Here is a 20,803-nt window from a genome sequence, read left to right as displayed (position 1 = left end):
CTATGTGTGATCAAAGAAACAGACCCTGAATTGGTACCTATTTTTGTAGCAAGGGACTTACAACGTCTTCCCCCGGTTACATTTGACCATGTAGATGCCACGAGATTGTTAAGGGACATTATTAAACTGCAAGATAATGTGTCGTTTATAAAAGAAAATTATGCTACAAAAGAAATGGTTTTAAATCAAGCATCGGAGATATCTGGAAATAAAAAGAGAGAGGCTGCTACTTTACAAGACAGTTTTGATTGCAATAGTGATCCAATTGGTCTTTCGCATATTTCATCGGAAGAATTTCAAACCGAATCAACGGATATCGTTCATATTTCTTGCATCGACAACACAAAGATTCAACGCCCAGTGGCTCATTCACTGTCACCTGATTCGCTCGCACACAGGGTGGCATGTCATAGCAACCTCTGACTTTCGCGTGCGGCTGAGCGGCGAAACCGGTTCTGGCGGTTAACGATCTGCGGTGTCGCCTGCGCATGTAACATTGCGGCGACCGACGAGAATCGGGTTGAGTCAGCCTAGCAACAACTCATATGCCGATGCGGCTGCGCACGCGCCTCGGGCGTCGGAGGTAGCGGGTTCGGGTACTAGTGCGAGTAATGGGAAAAATTGCAAAAATGATGAATGGGTCCTGGTGCAACGAAAGCGTAATAAGAACAGGTTCACTGCGATGAAGGGAATAGCGGATACATTTAAAGCGGCAAACACGAGAATACCGTTTTATATATATAATGTTGATATCAATTGCCAGGCGGAAGACATTTCTAATTATATTATGAGTAAGACCGGTGTTGACGTGCAATTAGAGAAAGTAAATATGAAATTTAAAAAAGACTATGGAGGGTACAACTTTATGATCCCTAAGAATAAATTATCGATGTTTATGGATGAGAATTTATGGCCTTGTGGGGTATCTTACCGCAGGTTTGTACAGTTTAATAACCATCGGAAAACAAGTGATGAACAGAAATTAATTACTCACAATGGATAAAAACAACCATAAGACACATAAAATTATGAGTTTCAACTGTAAGAGCCTAAAGAGATCTATGGATTGCATACGGCTACTGAGTACACAGGTGGATATAATAGCACTCCAAGAAACCTGGTTATTACCAACTGAAGTACCTGATTTGGGGTTGGTAAATATAGACTTTTCTTATTTTGGGAAATCTGCGATGGACATTAGCAGTGGGTTATTGCATGGCCGTCCTTACGGTGGCGTAGGCCTGTTATGGAAAAATGATTCATTTCAATCGGTGTCTGTGATCCCATGTGTGAGTGAGCGTATTGTCGCGATCAAAGTGTCTGTTGCGGAGCGGTCTATGTTATTTTTTAATGTGTATAGGCCTACAAACGAGATTGATAATTTATGTGAATTAGTTGAATGCCTTAGCGAAATATCTGCTATAGTTGAGAATGAAAACATTGAATCTATATACGTGTTAGGAGATTTTAATGCTCATCCTGGCCAATTATTTGGAAATGAACTGTTAAGCTTTTGCGCGGAGCAGAATTGGCTATGTGCGGACATTGAGAGACTAGGTATTGACTCTAAATCATATACTTACACTAGCGATGCGCACGGTACTTGTTCGTGGCTCGACCATTGTTTAACTACTATGGCCCCGTAGAGGACAGTAGTAAATGTAAAAATACATTACGATGTCTTCTGGTCAGATCACTTTCCATTGGAGATCGAATGTAATCTTCAAAGTGTTAGACCCATGACCATTCCGCCTAATATTGGCAATGTAAATAAAATTATATGGGGTGAACGCACAAGAGATCAAATTGATATGTATTTTAAATATTGTAATGATAAATTGAAATTAATAGATTTTCCTCTAGAATTAAGCAAATGTTGTGATAATATGTGTACTAATGTGAATCATCAATCTGTGATAAATAATTTATATATGAGTATTATTCATGTTTTAACTGAATCTTCTATTTATTGTTATAAAATATTTAGTAATAAGTGTGGAATAACCCATGGGAGTATTCGACCATTGATAGGGTGGAACAGGCACGTCCGCAGTGCTCACCAGGAGGCTAGACAAAAATTTCTTTGCTGGGTTTGGACCGGGAAACCTCGGAAAGGAACTGTTTATAGTGATATGGTAGAATCGAGGAAACTATTCAAAAAAAAGGTTAAATTTTGTCAAAACCACCAGGAGCAAATAAAAATGAATATTCTTGCTACAAAACATCAGCAAAAAGACTTTCGAGGTTTCTGGAAACACACAAGGAAATTGAGTCCGAAAGCTGGTATCCCGGTGAGCATTGATGGTGAGTGTGAGCCTGTGAGGATTGCTAACCTCTTTAAGAACCATTTCAGGGTACAATCACTTGGACGGTTAAGTGGGGGTGCTGGTGCTGGTGTGGTGGACCCGAGTCTACCCTCTCAAGTACCACCTAGCATAACAGCGAAGGGAATAGCTGAGATAATAAAGAATATGACTAAGGGCAAGTCTCCTGGTCATGACCACCTCAGCATTGAGCACCTTCAACACGCTGGTCCGCATTTGCCTAGATTGCTGGCGCTCTTATATACCTTCTGTATCAGACATTCGTATCTTCCCGGGGCGTTAATGAGAACGGTCGTTGTCCCGATTTTAAAAAACAAAACAGGCGACGTATCGGATTGTAACAACTATCGGCCGATCTCCCTGGCAACCATAACTGCTAAGGTACTCGATGCAGTGCTCGAGCGGCAGGTGAGTAATCATCTTAAAATAAGTGATACTCAGTTTGGTTTTAGACCCATGTTATCCACCGAGTGTGCAATCCTGTCGCTGAAGCATGTGGTAGGATACTACACGGAGAGGAATACGCCTGTTTATGCAGTGTTTCTTGATCTTTCGAAGACTTTTGACCTGGTCAGATACGACTTGTTGTGGGGTAAGTTGAGGCAGACGGGCGTACCGGGACCTTACGTTGACCTATTCTCCCATTGGTACGAGCATCAGACCAATCAGATAAGATGGTCAAACACACTGTCGGAAGAGTACAGGTTGGAATGCGGGGTGAGGCAGGGGGGTTTAACCTCACCCGCACTATTCAACCTGTATATCAATGAGCTGATCGAGGCACTCGGTGGCGCACGTGTCGGCTGCTCGATTGATGGTCACTGTATGAACAGTATCAGTTACGCTGACGACATGGTGCTACTGAGCCCATCGGTCGGTGCCCTCCGGCGTTTATTGTCCATCTGTGAGAGGTACGCAGAATCTCACGGGCTCCGCTATAATGTTAAAAAGTGAACTGCTCGTCTTTAAGGCAGCAAAGAAAAAACCGACTTATGTGCCACCAGTAATGCTCGGAGGTGTTCTACTGAAGAGGGTTACGGAGTTCAAGTACCTTGGCCATATTGTAACTGAGCACCTTAAAGACGATGCAGATATTGAAAGGGAACGGAGAGCGTTGGCTGTCCGCTGCAATATGCTGGCCCGCAGGTTCTATCGTTGTACCGCACAGGTTAAGGTAACCTTGTTCAAGGCGTTTTGCCAGTCCTTTTATACATGTGCCCTGTGGGTTGGATATACGCGGCGGGCATACAATGCTCTCCGGGTGCAATATAATAACGCTTTCAGGATGTTCTTGGGGCTCTCGCAGTACTGTAGCGCGTCGGGTATGTTTGCAGATGCACATGTGGATGATTTTTTATCAATCATCCGCAAACGGACAGCCTCACTGATGCGTGGGGTTCGTGCGAGTACTAACGATATCCTGATGGTTATAACTAATAAACCTGAATGTGCTGTTTTGAGACACTGGGTTCATATACATGCCTATGTACCTGGTGTCTCGAATCATCGGAGATTTTTTAATTAAATGTTTTAATGTTTTAATAATTTTGCTAATATAGTTACAAGTGTCTCTACTAACAATATATGGATTTATAATGATCTGAAATAAATGATTTTATTATTATTTATATATTTACTATGAAACTACTTAATTGATACAATGTAAGAGTAGGATTTGTATAGATATATTAATGATTATATACATATAAGGCATTTCTTTTATAAATGAAAGATACTAGATTAAAATTTTGCCTATATAATATTTGGTAACGTTAACGGTAGTCCACGTAAAATGATAAGACAGCTTGTATATTTTTATATGGATAACCATTGTTTCGTCTTAGTCAGTTAGCGAGACAAATGTTATTGTGAAATAATATAGACAGTATGCAGGGGAACAAAAGTACTTTTTCATTATTAACTCTAGACTATATTCCTTCACTTGTCAAGTAACTTTTTATTTCCTGCTATAAAAAAATCAACATCAAACACATCAAAAGTAATATATTCAAATTATAAATTCTAATTTTCAACTCAATGAATAAATTCTGAAAAATTTTCGCACGCTCGGGTCACAGATACAAATTAGTAGTTGTATAGTCTTTGTCGTAGATATTGTTATCACGTCATTAGTGAGTCACGTCTGTTGCAACGTATTTTACACATTATTACAACTCTACAGAAAATAAAGTTTAGTCTGCGATAAGATTTTAATTGGCATACATTGTTGTACATACTTTTGACATTAGAATATGGTCTAGAGCTATACAAAATACTTCACTGTCTATAGATCAGTAATGCCAACTTGGGGGCTTCCCCTCAAATTTAGGGGGAATCAAAACGCACTGAGAGTTTTTAGGGGATACTTTCAAGATCTTTTTCTTAAGAGAGACATATACAGTGGCGTAGCTACCTAGGGGCTTAGGGGATTCGAGTTCCCCCCCCCCTCAAGCTCAGGGGGAACTCGGCTACCAGAAGAACTACCCGAAATCTCGATCGAACTGAACTTTTGGAAATTCCTCCCATTTCCAAAATAAGTATTAATGCTGTATCAGGAGTAAGTATGCTAAGGTCAATAAACTTTTTTAGTACTGGTCAATATAGTGGTTCAATTTTATTTGATTTTACCACTCATATTGATGTCCGTTAAGTCAATAAATCGTTTCGTATTCGCTACCTACTCGAGAACAATCAAATATTTTTATTACCTGCCCTGCGGTGCATGTACGTGCCATGGCTGTACATTTTGATTACTTATAAGCGTGACGATTTCGTAAATCGTCGGAGTTACACCCCGAGAGCATAGTCAGACGCAGGCACTCTCTTTGACTGTTAAATTGCATACACAGCAATTAGCACTTCATAATTTCGCTCATATTCTATTGTTACACGCGAGTGGTTAATATAGAGTAAATCAAATATTCTCTATTATTTAAAGCACCTCGATGACCCAGGAATCCTACAGTGCACAAAAAAGAGCCTAAGTGGCTTAGGATTTTTAAAGTGTTTGTATATTTCATATTTTTATTTAATAAAACATAATCAGTTTACATAGCAGTAGGCCCCATTTTTTAATTTGCCCTAGGGCCCTTGGTTACCTAGCTACGCCACCAGCTGGATATATACAATTTAAATTAGGCCTAGAACCCAACCAACAAACTAAACCAAATAAACTCCAAGCCTGGCAATTCATGAAATATCAAAACGCTATAGTATTCCAATATCGAAATAACAACTATTTTATACCTCTCGAACCAGTACAATCAAAATTTTAGGGGATCTTAGTTGACAGATTAGGGGTATTTGAAGCTCTTCGTACGGGTAATATTTTGTAGGAGTTGGCATCACTAGTAATTGGTTTACGTTCTCGGTTCTCCAATCTCCATTCTGATTTTAATGTTTTGATTGTGTCAAATATCGAACTTGTATTTAAAAAAAATATTAGTAATTACGCATAAGAAATAGTACGTTATTATAAAATTACATTAGTTAATTATCCTGGAAATGTTAACTTGCAAAATCCAAGTCAATAGTTAAATCATAGGGTTCGTTAATTCATATTATAGAGCAGTAGAGTGAAAGAAATTATCATGGGGGAGAAATCGACCCCTCTTTTGGCTGTATTACAGCTATTAAAAAAATATAATTTAAAGGTATGCCGTTTGTAACCTCAATAATATTCAATATCAATCAATATTCTCCTAATAACCAATTCTATCTAAACCATATGTAAACAAATCATTATAACATTTCAGGGCACCGAAGAAATTTTGCGAAAAGAAGCTAACTTGGGAGATACCGAGTTCCAAAACTTAGATTTACCTGAAGTTGAGATAGCAAGCATACTCTCAGTACACCACACTGAGAGTGATCCTTTTACATATGAACATGCATATGACTGTCTTAAAAAATTTATTGAAAACTCTCTTGATATTTGCAAGGTTTGTACAAAATCTTTTTTTGCCCAATATTTAAACTTCACATTATCTTACTATGATAATATCACAGTTTGAAGTTGTTATAATTTCAAATACTACACATATGCAAGACAGTTGATATTACTGTATAATTGTGTTGATATATATATGCTTAATTTTTTTTTCCAGTATGAATTGTCAACTCTCTTGTACCCTGTATTTGTTCATATGTACTTATCATTGATATTGTATGATCATCATGAACATGCTGCAAAATTTTTGGAAAGATTTGGTCAAGAACAAGAAGATTATTACCAGGATGATCTACAACAACTATCTATTGTTAAAGCTAAAGAGCAAATTAAAGGAAATCAATTAGCAGAGATTTACAGGTATAAATACAAACTTATTATACATAACTTGATGCTTTAGGTGCCTTCTCACTTGTAGTGAGAGATAAAATCACATTTATATCTATTATACCGCAGTGGTGTCCTAGTGGCTTCCCTGTGGTAATTATTATTAATTGAAAAGAACTATTGGATGTTATAAGATAATTCAAAGGATTCACCATTACCCTTTAGCTAGGAATATTTTTACAATTACATATGCTTTATTTTAGCACAAACAAATTTGATGTTCAGCTATCAAGAGATGCTTCGTCACAATTAAAGAGATTTCTTCACGAGCAAAAGAGTTCTCCAGTGATTATTAATATAATTAACAATCACATTCTGATTGACATACATGATGGTCCCGGTAGAACACAAGCTCAGGTGAAAGCAACTGCTGGTGGAATTCTCGGGGAGGCCTCTAGAAATGGTATTGTTGATTCATAAACTATAATTTATAGGAATTGTCATTAAAAACAATTGCTGAGGCCATATGAATATTGTACTAAATGTAGCTTAATGCAAGTCGCTTCAAGGTGATAATAAGTAACATTCACTGCATATAGATCATTAAGTACTATGAAAGTATGTTGACTTAAACGTAAATTTGTATTTGTGTAATATTCGTTGTAGAAAATCGTGCAAAGGTTTACTATGGGCTTCTAAAGGAGCCATACATTGAAGTTCTTGCTACCCCACCTGAGGATGAAGAAGAAGTTGAAGAAACACCAGACAAGCCTAAAAAGAAAAAGGCAAAAAAGGATAATGTATTTATGAAAAAACCAAAAGTAGATCCAAACGCACCACCCACAGACAGAATACCTTTACCTGAATTGTGAGTAAGATATTATAGAAAAGAAATTAAACTAATTTTAAATACAGAATTTCGTAGCACCATTTTTATGTTGAGTATCCATAATTTACACATGAATACTAATGATCTATGAATCAAACAAAGAAATGTGTTCGAAATTACTACAGTATATTTTGCTAGGTTTATCAAGTCTACAACTCAATTAGTCATGCATTTGGTCTATTCATGGGGCCATTTTTCATAAACTAAAACCTTTTATAATTAACTTTACCTCGCTAGAGAACATACTTAAAATAGATAAAATTTTAGGTTTCATTGAAAATTAGAATATAATAAATAATATTGCAGGAAAGAAACAGATAAAATAGAAAAAGGCAAAGCGCTAAGGGAGGCTACAAAGCGAGTCCAGTTGGGACCAGAAACTCTGCCTTCCATTTGTTTCTATACATTACTGAACAGCGGACATACTGCTTTATGTGCAGACATATGTGACGACTCTTCTTTGCTGGCTGTTGGTTTTAACACTTCCAATATTAAGGTAAATTTACCTATCTCTATTTTCAATCACTTTACAAGACTATTAGTATTGATGTTGAATTTTTATTAATATACGGCTGACCCGGCAAACGTCATTTTGCCATGTATATTATTTCTAGGAAACTTTTTTTAATTCAATAAAAATAACTTATCTACTATAATAATAAATAGGTATTGATCGTTAAGGGGTCAATTAAGGGTTGTATGTATTTTTGTATGCTGTATCATAAAAAAAATATGATATATTTATATTTTTTGGGGTGGACACCCCCTGATCACTTAGAGGTTTGAAAGATTGATAGTAGCCGATTCTCAGACATACTAAATATGCAAAAAATTCATAAGTATCGGTCGAGCCGTTTCGGAGGAGTATGAGAACTAACATTGTGACACGAGAATTTTATATATTAATATATGTATATGCAACATATATTAATAAAAATAAACAATTTATTAAGAGAAGTTATATGAGTTGTTATACATTTGCCTAAATTACATTCAGAACCAGCCTTTTTGCGTGATGATGACATGATATTGTCTTTAGTTTACGCAAATACTACACAATGATTATATTTTAGGGCTTACTTTATTAAGTGCTTTTCAGCAGAGGGCTATTGCAAATATAAACTTCACTTCAATAGAGGATTTTCGTATGGCAATATTTCAAAAGACTTTTTTCATATACTGACTCGTAATATGTAATTTTGGGAGTCCCTATGATGTTGGGTTAGTAATAATCCAGGAGGCTTTCACCCTAAAAGGGGCCATACAAAAACTAGACTACTAAAAAAGAAAATAACTTAAATTTTTTAAAGCTTATAGTAACACAACTAGTACTAATATTAAGCAATGTAAACTAACCACTTTTTGTATGGATTAATTAATAAAGCTTTAATAATAATAATAATGATGTTGGGTTTAAATACAAATTAATAAAAACGGTAAAATATTTATTTTCTAACTGTACAGGTATGGACACTGACATCAGTCAGGCTTCGTGGCATGAAATCCGTGGACAAATTGCAGGATATAGACAAGGAAGCAGGTAGATCTATAAAGTTATGTCTACTTTAAAAGTATCATTTTTTTTACTTTTCAATGATATGTCATCTTGACAGCCGGATATATCTTTAAATCAGTTAACTAATTGGTTATGTAATTTGGTAGCTGATTAGCATGGTTCTTTATATCTGTGGCCATGGGTCAGAATATGATAATTCATACTAAGAAACAATGTACATATCATTGTCTGATCTATGACCACAGATATAATTATAAAGCTAACTGCTCTTTACTCAATTTTTCAAGTTTCTATGTATTACAATTTCATCATTCTTTGGAGATTGTCTATTGTACTAACCTTATATATAAATATGACACTTTTCAATATTACTATAATTTCTGCCTTTCAGGTGATGTCTTGGTAAGGATGATGGAAGAGAAAGACAGAGATACATGCCGCACCCTGTTTGGTCATAGTGGTCCAGTCTACAAAGTCGCGTTTGATCCTTTCAAAACATTACTGCTGTCTTGCTCTGAGGATTCTACAAGTAATAATATATTTTTACGATTTTTTCTGTGCAACAAATATATATATATATATATATATATATATATATGTAGACAGTAAATTAAAGATTGATATTCAATCAAGTCGCTAAAGTTCCGTCAGAGGAGTGAGTGAACGAAACGTTAACGAGATTCCTAAACGTTCCTAGGCAACAACACAAACCTAACCTAACCATTTACAATAAAGCAAAACACGGAATTTCCAAGCTCTCAGTTTTTCACGATCAAACCGAAATAACAATAAGAAATTAAATAATCATGACGGAGTCTTGTTTTACATTGTCAATCAACCCGCTGGTTTTCGATCAGACAGATAGTTTAACGTTTTCGACGCTGCTTTATTTAAATCAAAATGCTAGCGACTTGATTGAATATCGATATCTACTTAACTGTCTAGGGATTTAATTAACTCTCGGATTTAAGTACTTTAATGCGACATATATACATCTTGAATAGTTTTTCGAATATTTTTAAATAACAACCCAAACTATGTCAAAGTTTATTTTCTTTACATCAGCTGTCCTTTATGAACGGTTTACAGAATGGCTTGCTTTGTTATTCTTATCTTAATATATATAAATCTCCTGTCACGATATTTGTCCGCGATGAACTCCTAAACTACTTAACCGATTTTAAATTAAATTGGCACATAGTGAGCAGTCTGGTCCAACTTAAGAAATAGGATAGCTTAGATCTTTAATTATAGTTGCAATTTTATTTTATTGCAAATTATTTGTCTATAATTAATTGACAGTCACAATTATCTGTTAACTCCAAAAGATTCTAACAGATGTCTACAATTCAATATCATGATTACCACGTGTTATTGAGGCTAAAGTATAAATTAAATTTATTTTGTAGTAAACGAAATACCGTGAAATTCAATTATTTCTAATTTCTTTTTTAATGTTTGGTGTTAGCATAGCCGACCACGTGTTACTTGACCGAAGTGTAAATCAAATTCAAATTATAGTGACGATAATACAGTGAAATTATTCTTTCAAAACCACATTAAGGAGAAACGAAGTTCGCGGGGGCAGCTAGTATGTTATATATTTAAAACGCCGTACTAATGTATGTGTACAAGAATACACAGTGGGTATTCTTGTAAATTCTTTCAAATGATGTAAAAGTGTTTTATATAAAAAATACTGTTGCATTCATAATTCGTTTTTAATATTATTTGTTAAATAATGCAAATAGAGCCTAGACTAATATTGGCTAACTTCTTGTACTATCCAAGGATGTACATTTTGCTCACTCATGCTTTCTTAGTTTTATAAGCGTGATGATCCCTATGTACGTGCCAAGCCTAGCACATTTTGCTCTTTTACGAGCATAACGATTTCCTATGTATGTATTATATTGATAACTTATAAGTGTGACGATTTCCTAAATCATGAAAATAACGCCCCGACGCAGGCACTGTCTTCTACATTACAGTCATTAGTTTCATAGCAATTAACTCAATCATGGGAGTTACACCCCGTGAGCATAGCCAGACGTAGGCACTATTTGACTGTTAAAATTGCATTCATTCCGTACATAGCAATAAGCACATCATTATTTCGCTCATAATCAATTATAATACGCGAGTGGTTAGTATAGAGTAAAACAAGAAACCTCAATTATTTTAAGCACCCCAATAACCCAGGAACCGTACACTTCTCATATATCGGTATTGATTGATCCAAGGTTGTCTATATTGAATTATGCCATTAATTGAGTTCAGTATTGAGAGTCACAGAGTACTGTTACCGTACATGAAATGTACCCTTTTTTCATGAAAAATAAAACAGACTAATTGCAATATTTTAACTATTCTGTCACTTTTTATCAAAGCATAAACACATTTTCATAGAAAGAGACGAAATAATGCTTTAGTTAAAAGATACAACTAGAGGAATTTTGTTTTTTGGAATCAAATAAAGCTATAGCTTTATAATATAATATTTATTTATTAATTTTCATGTGTCAGTTCGTCTGTGGTCACTGCAATGCTGGACGTGTGTGGTCGTGTACCGTGGCCACGTGTGGCCGGTATGGGACGTCCGATGGTCACCCCACGGACATTACTTTGCGTCCGCCTCACATGATCGCACGGCGCGTCTCTGGGCCACTGACCATCATCAGCCTTTGAGGTTCTTTGCAGGACATCTTTCGGACGTCGATGTAAGTGTTTTATCATTAAAGAAATTTAAATACAGGTTCTGTACTAAGGTTCGAAACTCGGCTGTGTAATAATTATTTAAATAATAATAATTTTGGGAACCGGTGGCAGACACATATCTGCTGGAAGAGAGTCACACCTACATTTACTGGATTAAAATTCTTATCTATATTATATCTATCATTAATTTACTTTATAAAATCTGGATATTCGCCGGCTTTATACAACATAGTCACGGTTAACGCGTTAGTCCCACCATAATAATTATCCTTATGATTTCTATTGCAGTCAAATCTGTTTTAATTCCTTTTTTAATGACAAATATTTCAATGATTTCACCTAAGTTGTTTACCTCAGTGCGTGCAGTTCCACCCAAACTCAAACTACGTGGCGACGGGATCCAGTGACCGAACTGTGCGTCTTTGGGACTGTCTCACAGGGTCACAACTTCGACTCATGACAGGACACAAGGTAAACACAAACGTTTTACTTATGTTTACTTACCTTCTGTGCTAGACAACCCGAAATTGTTTTGCTGCTAGCCTTCACATGTTTTAATTAATAAAATTAAAATATTTATTAACTTAAACGTTCTATTTAGTTACTATTAGTTTTAAGAGTCAACTAAACATTAATATATAAAATGATTAATTCATTAAAAACCTTGAGTTGAGTATAGCATGTCATGGGGTTTGAGACTGCGCCAGGCGTGACGAACTACCGCCTCGGATCTTCGATCAAATTTGTGTGTATCTTCTTGTACTTCGTATCACTTTTATAATATGATTTTTTTACTTGTCCTACCTTTCTAAACTAAATACCATCATATGGAACACTTTGCTATGCTCCCCATGAATGCTTCGCTTTTCCGGAATTAAGTACTAAATAAAAATAAATTTTTCATTCTTTTTTTATACTTTTCAATTTTTTCGGAACTGGTCGAATCCGTCTTTCGAGTTTTGCCCTTAGCAACATATTGCAATTCATTTTTATACATATATAGATGTATTCTTACGAAATATATAATGTAAAAAATTAAAGGTCATTGTCCTCATCAGAAACGCTATTTCTGCTGTTGTCTGCAACATTATTTAATCAAAATGTTTAACAGCGTCCCATACTAACGCTGTCCTTCTCTGTGTGCGGTCGTTGGCTTGCATCTGGTGGTGGTAGTGGCGAAGTGGTCATTTGGGATCTGTCGTCGGGAGCTCCAGCGGCACATCTCCCTCCGCATCATACAGCACCTGTCACTGCCCTAGCTTTTAGCCGGGATGGAGCGCTACTTGCCTCAGGTACGTCTATTGTATACGTAAACTCAATATTTAAAAACAATACACTATTGATTTTACGTTATCAAATTTCCGCCTACATAATGATGCCATATTATCAAAAATACTGTGTTTAACATTTACATTAAAAAATATTTTATCTTTGCGTGGCTTGTTCGGAAGACTTCTGTTTGTTTTACTGTTTTATTAATACTTTTTCTGAGCCTTTATTTATCCTAACCTAGATTACCTAGTACCTATTCACATACCTATAATGAAGAGTGACTTGCTCAATTATGTTAGTTTTTAGTGGAATTAAATTTTTCAAAATGCCCTATTTAATATTGAAGGTATAAGAATATGGCTATAGTTATATAAGGTATAACTATCACATTAATTTTCAGGATCATTAGATTGTACAATAAAATTATGGGACTTCGCCCTGATCACGGATGAAAGTGCTAATGATGAAAACATTGCAAGCAGTTCACCAGCAAAAGAGGAGAAGATTTTGCTAAGATCTTTTGCAACAAAAAACTCCCCATTGAAGAATTTGCACTTTACACGCCGCAACCTTTTGTTAGCTGTAGGCTCATATGAAGGAAGTTCTTAGTATATTACATAAGCATTTTAATAAATAGAATGATGTGTTAAATTAAAAAATTAAAATTCATAAACATTTTATTTTACTTTATAAAACTTGCATTAAATATGACCGCTCTGATGTTATAAACTGTATCATTAAATTTAATACAGATTCATTTGCACGAGCTACTTGTGCTTTCATAGCTTGTTTGAAATCGTCCTTAACCCCCTTATCGGCTCCTCTTGTTCCTATTCTTCTTTGTCCTAGATGTTGTTGAGAATTAGGAAGAATATCTAAAACAATAGTTTTTCCTTGTTCATTCCAAATATAACTAAGTTCTTCTAATATATCTATATGAACGATATAAGCTGAGAAGAGATGATAGTGAAAGACACCTTTATGCTTGAACACATCTAAGATATGTAGAAATATTGATTCTTCTTGAGGCCACCCTAATTGCATGAGGACTAACATGTGACCATAAGTGAGGTCTGCAGTGTTGCCTGTATTAAGCAATATTCTAATTAATATTGAACAGAAGTAATGTACTATAGCAACTTTAGTAAGTGGTAAAAAATGTAAATGTCTATGTTTACCACCGACAATCAAATCGGCTTCTAAGACACCATCTATTGAAGGCAATTGAGGTAAAGCAGCCAGTATACTCTCAACACAGCTGGTGTAATTCTTTTGAAAGTAATGTATTGAGACTCTGATAATATTAGATGTTAGACTTGTTATATTAGATATAGGCAAAGCTTCCTCATATTGGCCTCTGTACAGAGCTAATTCATCTGTAAATCCTTCCAGCCATGGCTTAGTTTGCAGTTGGGATGTAAGTTTCATAAATTCTCTTGAAATAATATCATTACTGTGCAATAGCTCCCAACAATTTGCAGCTGTTTGAAACTGATAGGCTGAAACACCAGTCACTTCAATATCACCCTTTCTTCTTTTTGAAGGTGGCAAATCAGGATCAACTAAGGATTCAACAAGAATATGGTTTCCTTTTAAAGACTTATACTCATGTAATGACCTAAGAAAAAAAGATAATCCACAGTATAATAATTGCCTGCAATCTTCTGTACTTCTCAATGTGAGAAGTTTTTGTAAGTAAGTTTCTCTATTTAAAGTATTGTTATAGTTTACCAAGTATGGGTCCCACGCTAACTGTTTTCCTAATAAATCTAAAACACTAAAAAGCCTCTGCCATGGATCAGTGATATCATGCTCATTGTCTTCATAAATATATGTGTTATAGAAATCCATTGCCTTTACAACAAGCCGCTGCAGAAGCCTTGGTGATTCTAATGAACTCAAGAGTGGTAATGTTTCAACAACAAGTAATCTAGCATATTTATTATCAGAGAAGAATTTTTCAGCATTTATTAAGGTTTTCACAAGGCTGTCGACTCCAAGTTGAGGGAACTTTTTTAATAGAAGCACTAATAAACGACAGTGTTCCATTGTATCATCACTATTTTCTACACTGGTTTTCAGGATGGTTAATTGAATATCTGGGGATATTTTATCAAACATTTGACACAAAAAACATGGTTCATTAGACTTTAATGCATTTGCTATTAAAGATATTTCCGGCAGCAGGTCTGTAAGATTTTGTCGCGATCCCATTAGTGAACTGAAACATTCAGCAGCTTCCTGTACATTACCAGATTGTTTCTCCATTAAATACGCTTCAAACTGAATCTTAAAATTGGTAGGAAACAAAGTTTTGGCGGTTAACATCCATGCTTTAGCCGAATATATATTATGCTTTTGAGCTTCTTTTGCTCTTGATATTATATAATCCTCGTCACTTTCATTGATATTTGCATCTACAGCTGGCATATTTAAAAGTAATCAAACTTCAAAGCCTTTATAATAATAATAATCATCAACAAAAAACAAATATAACTGAATATCAAGTATTTACAGAATTTAGTAGTGACTGACTGATCTGGGAAGTAGGAATCATGCCTAAGTGACAATTGATGACTTCTAAAATACAGAATAAAGAACACACGAGAGTCTGAATATAAACGAAACCCTAGAATAAACAACTAAACACATCAATAATTGCTTAAGGATCAGTTGGTAAATTTTTCATTTTAATATAGATATTGTTACGAGGTAGGGGATCGGATGGAAAATGCCGTAGATTTCTTCAAGAGTTTATTTTTTGATAAATAAATGAGGAATTTATGTGCACAAATTATTCACAGAAATGCACTTATTACACACTAAAACAGTCAGTAATTACTTAATTATGCGCACTTCACACAGTACTTTAACACTTTCTTCATCGTAGGAGGATAACTAGGCCTGAAAACTGCACCACTTGACTACACGTGTTCTGAAACTGACTGAAAAAATGTTTCAGCTTCCTGAAAACTAGGGTAACCTCCTCCCTAGTTCCTGAAACGGTCAGAAATCATATTTCAGCCTGCTGAAAAGCTCTCTAATTAGTGGAAAAATCTAGAAAATTTAGTTCTAAGGGACGTTACCATGGTTACGTCTGGCGTTCCTGGATCGCCAATGTATTCAGTTCCGTCTCGACAATCAGAAATGGACATGGAAATGACTAAATTGTTATTATATTATTACCAGCGTCGCAAAAAGATGAAACGAAAGAAGAAAAAAAAAGGATTTGATACAAACCGATGTACGTTTGTATCAAACCGAAGCCAAACCGGTGTTTTTTTAAAACTCTATGAAGATTTGAGTAAATACCCTGAATAATTTTCAAATTATCTGAGGATGCCACTAACATCATTTGATGAACTATTGAGTTTATATCGACAACGCGGCAACTGAGTGAGTGACGGAGCAGACAAACACGTGCAAACAACTGGCCACGTCGCCAGGTATCCAGCGTCGCCAGTCGCCGCATGCGGAGTGGTTGACTCTGGTTACGGCGGCTACTTGGTAACGTCGCCAGTCGGTTGCCAAGTGAGTTAGCCGGCATACATCTCAATGACAACTAGTTGGCATCTCGGTGCCTTAACTTAGGATACAAAATTATGCACCGGCTTCCAGTTAGCCTGTGAGATAAAATTGGGTGGACCCATTATCTTCGTTTCTGCTTTTGGAATAAAATCACAGCTGAAACTGTTTCTACGTCCAACTTCGATGAAGTCCAAGTGAACTGAACAAGGCGGCTGTGGCAACGCGCCTTCATCGCCTGACAAGCGCGTTTATTAGCCCGCGAAGCACTGTACAAAAATCTAGCGCACGTTCGACGCGCGTTGAGCGCCTGACGTCTGAACTTACCCTTATACTTTTTAGACTATCATATACTTGGATATTAAAATATAGATATCGACACTGGACATTTTATTTTTAATAAGTTCAAATTTTTCCTTCTTTTCCTCGCCAAGTATGTAAAATACAACATCATTACAAAACCTAATCGACTGAACTTTACTTAGGTACATTGTATTATGTTCTTCCTCTTTTAGCTTTTTTATTTGCAAATTATGCTAAAACGAAATGTTATTTTGTATAAAAAATACTACGATAATAATACCTTTAATCAATTTTAAGCCTCAGTCTTAATATGACAATGACGGATGCAGTCCTGTATCACCGATAAAAAATAATAGAATAGTGGTAGCGCTAATAGATTTAGAAAACAAATCCCACTACTCTTTTGAAGCTCTCAAAATTACAATCCATAAGTCACAATGCATAATATTAGATAAAGATTGTTGATATTAAAGATAAAGAAACATCTATTGGCTTATGTTGCATTTTCACGATATATATAATGTCATTGGAAGGATTATCATTACATAGAAAATCATCTTACTTGATGTTAAGTAATATTAAAATTTAATATATGTTAAAATGTAAAAATCTAGGAGAAATCCGTATGAGGAATTAAATTGTTTAATACAATAAAATTGCCTAGAAATTATCACATCTTATTCACTAGATCTAGCGAGCCAAAGCTGAGCTTTTTGTTAGTAAAATATCGATATATCGAGAACCCGATATTTTGAATTCTAACAGCGAGTCTACTCTTTATTAGAGAGGTATCGCTACATTATACTAAGTCCCAAAACTAAACAAAAAATTGGTAAGTTACACTAAAGGATTTCGCAGACTCTTACGGTTTGCGGTATAGAGTAAGGAAACTAAAAAATATTTTATTCTACCCTATCTTCTGGACTTCTAATCATCTTAGTTCTAGTAATTGACAAAAATAATTTAGCAAAAAGTACAATCCGCTAATGACAAGAATTTCAATTTATGAACGAAAACAATATTATTAACATTATAAAAATATAAATCATAATTATATAAATTGGGAATCATAAATCCATTCCATCAATCAATCAGAATTCTACTGGAACGGTTTCTCGAGCACTGGCATATAACAATCTTATCGTGTCACAGTAACCTGCCCCGCGCCTTGATCCTGTCACTACTACGTACGCATCTCCAGCGCGCAATATTCTTTTTGCTTTACAGTAATCAAGGGCAGCATGAATACGTGAATCAACTTCTAATGGCCAAGTAGTTTTAGCGGTCTCAAAGTAATGCATAGCACGAACACCTCTCCAAAAACGTAATTGTCTTGCTGTATGACACGCTCTTGTCACTGCTACTATTGGACAAGAAGGCTTGGCATGTGAAAGGATTTTTGCAGTGCGCCCAGAATTTGTTAGACAGATTATAACAACTGCTCTAGAACGCGTAGCAAGCTCAACAGCGGTAACCCCAATTGCTTTTGTCGGTTCTTCAAAAGAACTCTGCATAAGTTCCGTAACACCATAAATTTTTGGTCTCCAAATAATTCTTTCTGCGTGTCTACAAATAACTGTAGCAGCAGCAACACAATTCTCGGCCATTTTTACTGCATCATAGCCCGGTACTAACTTTTTCAATGGCGAATCGTAGTGCAATTCTAGTGATAAGACGTCAGCGCCGTCCAAAATGATGTTGGCGATATCGCTTACACAGAGTGTAGGAATCTGTTCATTCAGAACAGCTTTAAATATGCATGGTTTACCAATAGAGTTACATTTTGCCAAAATAGATTTCTGTGCAATGAATATTTTTTCTACTGGTAAATCAGTGCTTAATACACATCTGTCCACATATAAGCCATCAGATTCAAGTAACAAATTGTCTATATTATCAAATCCTAAAACAGTTTCAATACAAGCGAAAACGAGAATATGTTTGCCCTTTTCAGATAAAATATCTTTAACTGCCCGAATATCTTGCGGTGTTTGAGTGTTTGGTACTAAAATTCCGTCAATATCTGAAGCTATAGCAAATGCTATTTGCTCTTCCATGTGTTCGAATGGTTGTTCCAAAGATCCGCTATTCAGCGATTCAACACTTTTGTTTAATTTTTTAGTATTTACCTCGTGTGGAACTTTTGAAACATGAACTGCCATTTTTGCTCCAATTAAGCCACCAGTTGCAATTGTACATTCAATAGAATCATCACCAATTTCATCGACTATTAACTTAACTTTACCTGATGTTAAACAATCTATAAATATTATGTCCTCAGTTTGTAAGTCAGTTAAGTGGTCATATCCAACAAATAAACAATCGACAGTGCCACTTTCCCGCCAACTGGTATCTATGGTCAATCTTATCAAATCATGCTCCTTTAGCTCAATTGTTGTATGTGGTCCACCTTTAAGTTCCCCAGTGATTATGTCTGGACCTCTCACATCTACTAAAAGCGCCAAGGGATAAACATATTCTAATTCAGCACTGTAATTATATACGGCTTGTCTAATACTTTGTAACAATTGTGTACAAGCGTCCGGTTCCAAATCACGGATATTTAAACGAGCAACAGTCATTCCAGCTGCAATGAGGCGTTGTATAGTTGCAGGTTCTTTATTATTTATACCAATTTCACAAAGAAGACCTGTTTGCAATTCTTCACATGGGTTCTCGTGTACATTCAATTTACTATAATGTTTTATTAAAGATGGTTCAATAGAGCGCTCTTTCTCTTTGAATGAAGGTAATGCTTCCAATGGTATGTGCCACGGCAAAGCCATAATATTAGTTTTTGTTTTATTTTGATTATAAATATACAATATTATCTCAAAAACTTGTAAATATAATTAGACAAACCAGAAGACAGTATGACATATCGTCGAACTGAATTTATTTCTTCGTTTGTTTTATTTTTCACTTTTAAAACGCCATAGACATGAAAATATCTGTAATTTGAATAATAATACCACAATGTTTGTATAGAAATCAAACATTTGGTAATCAATTTGTTTTAAGTGAAATCAAATTTGGTTTAAATCGGTTTTCATTTGATCTCTATGTGGTATGATGAAGGATGTAGTATAATTACTACGTGTAAAGCGGTTTAATAAAAAAAATAGCAGTCATGCATAAGTAAGTAGTTTTCTTTTACTTTCAATATTATCGATAATAGAATATGATGTCTTCTAAAATCTACAATAAATTCAGTAAAATGGTTATATTAAACATAAAATATATCTAAGTTGTAACATTTACTTATTATTTATTAATCGCAATAACACCAACAATTAAATAAATAAATAATACATTATACAGATTATCGTTTTTTTTTAATTCCAGTATAGTATTGGATAGTATATATAGTACAGATAGTATAGACTAGTATTGGGACTTTTTAACTTCTGTATTTAATTATGTTTTTAATCAATGATAAAATTCTACAGAAGCCATTCACAAATCGTTACTCCACTCCATCGTTATGAGGAAATGCGTGCTTACTTGCAGTGTAGTAGTTAACAACAAAGTGAGCAAACGCCAGAGTTGGTTGATGCTCTCGCTACGCTCCCCAAATACCGAAAAAAGCGAAATCGTGGCGAGGGGAAGCGGCACGAGTGCACCGTCCACACATTCGCGCTCACGTCCCCTTTGTCGCTTCGTCGAGACTCGAGATGGACAATTACACAACTTGTGTTTCGGCAAAACTTTCTTAAATATTAATATGTATTTTCGTAAAGTTAATAAAGCTTTAAGAATGGTATCGAATTATTATTACAATATGACTTAATAAAGTTTTCATTATGTAGTATTATAAAGCAACAACAAGCATCAAAATTTAATAAATGAGTTTACGATAACCAAGCAATTATATTTTCTTCTAAATATTGTCATTTAGATGTCCACTATTATTTTGTAGACAAAACTTCTTTAGCATCGTTGTGATTTGAAACGAAAAAGCGACATTAAAAAGAGACAGA

General features: G+C 35.1%; 3 protein-coding genes across 3 annotated transcripts; 1 reads left to right on the top strand and 2 right to left on the bottom strand.

Moving 5' to 3' along the window:
• Positions 1-5,677: 5,677 nt before the first annotated feature.
• Positions 5,678-13,678, top strand: LOC123711775 (transcription initiation factor TFIID subunit 5). The gene is made up of 12 exons (XM_045664551.1): positions 5,678-5,977; positions 6,080-6,265; positions 6,431-6,633; positions 6,864-7,063; positions 7,267-7,468; positions 7,796-7,985; positions 8,954-9,029; positions 9,397-9,534; positions 11,532-11,725; positions 12,081-12,194; positions 12,835-13,015; positions 13,396-13,678. Exons 1-12 carry the CDS (start codon positions 5,915-5,917, stop codon positions 13,602-13,604), a joined length of 1,956 nt encoding a protein of 651 aa, XP_045520507.1. The 5' UTR covers positions 5,678-5,914; the 3' UTR covers positions 13,605-13,678.
• LOC123711776 (integrator complex subunit 10) lies at positions 13,660-15,546 on the bottom strand. The gene has a single exon (XM_045664552.1). It carries the CDS (start codon positions 15,423-15,425, stop codon positions 13,683-13,685), a length of 1,743 nt encoding a protein of 580 aa, XP_045520508.1. The 5' UTR covers positions 15,426-15,546; the 3' UTR covers positions 13,660-13,682.
• A 1,349-nt stretch (positions 15,547-16,895) lies between these two features.
• On the bottom strand, positions 16,896-19,728 carry LOC123712562 (pyruvate kinase-like). Its single transcript, XM_045665725.1, has one exon. The coding sequence runs from the start codon at positions 19,607-19,609 to the stop codon at positions 17,915-17,917; it is 1,695 nt and encodes a 564-aa protein (XP_045521681.1). The 5' UTR covers positions 19,610-19,728; the 3' UTR covers positions 16,896-17,914.
• Between the last annotated feature and the right edge of the window lie 1,075 nt (positions 19,729-20,803).

The sequence above is a fragment of the Pieris brassicae genome, chromosome 7 (assembly GCF_905147105.1).
Source record: "Pieris brassicae chromosome 7, ilPieBrab1.1, whole genome shotgun sequence".
Taxonomy (NCBI): domain Eukaryota; kingdom Metazoa; phylum Arthropoda; class Insecta; order Lepidoptera; family Pieridae; genus Pieris; species Pieris brassicae.
This window is presented reverse-complemented; position numbering and strand designations above follow the sequence as displayed.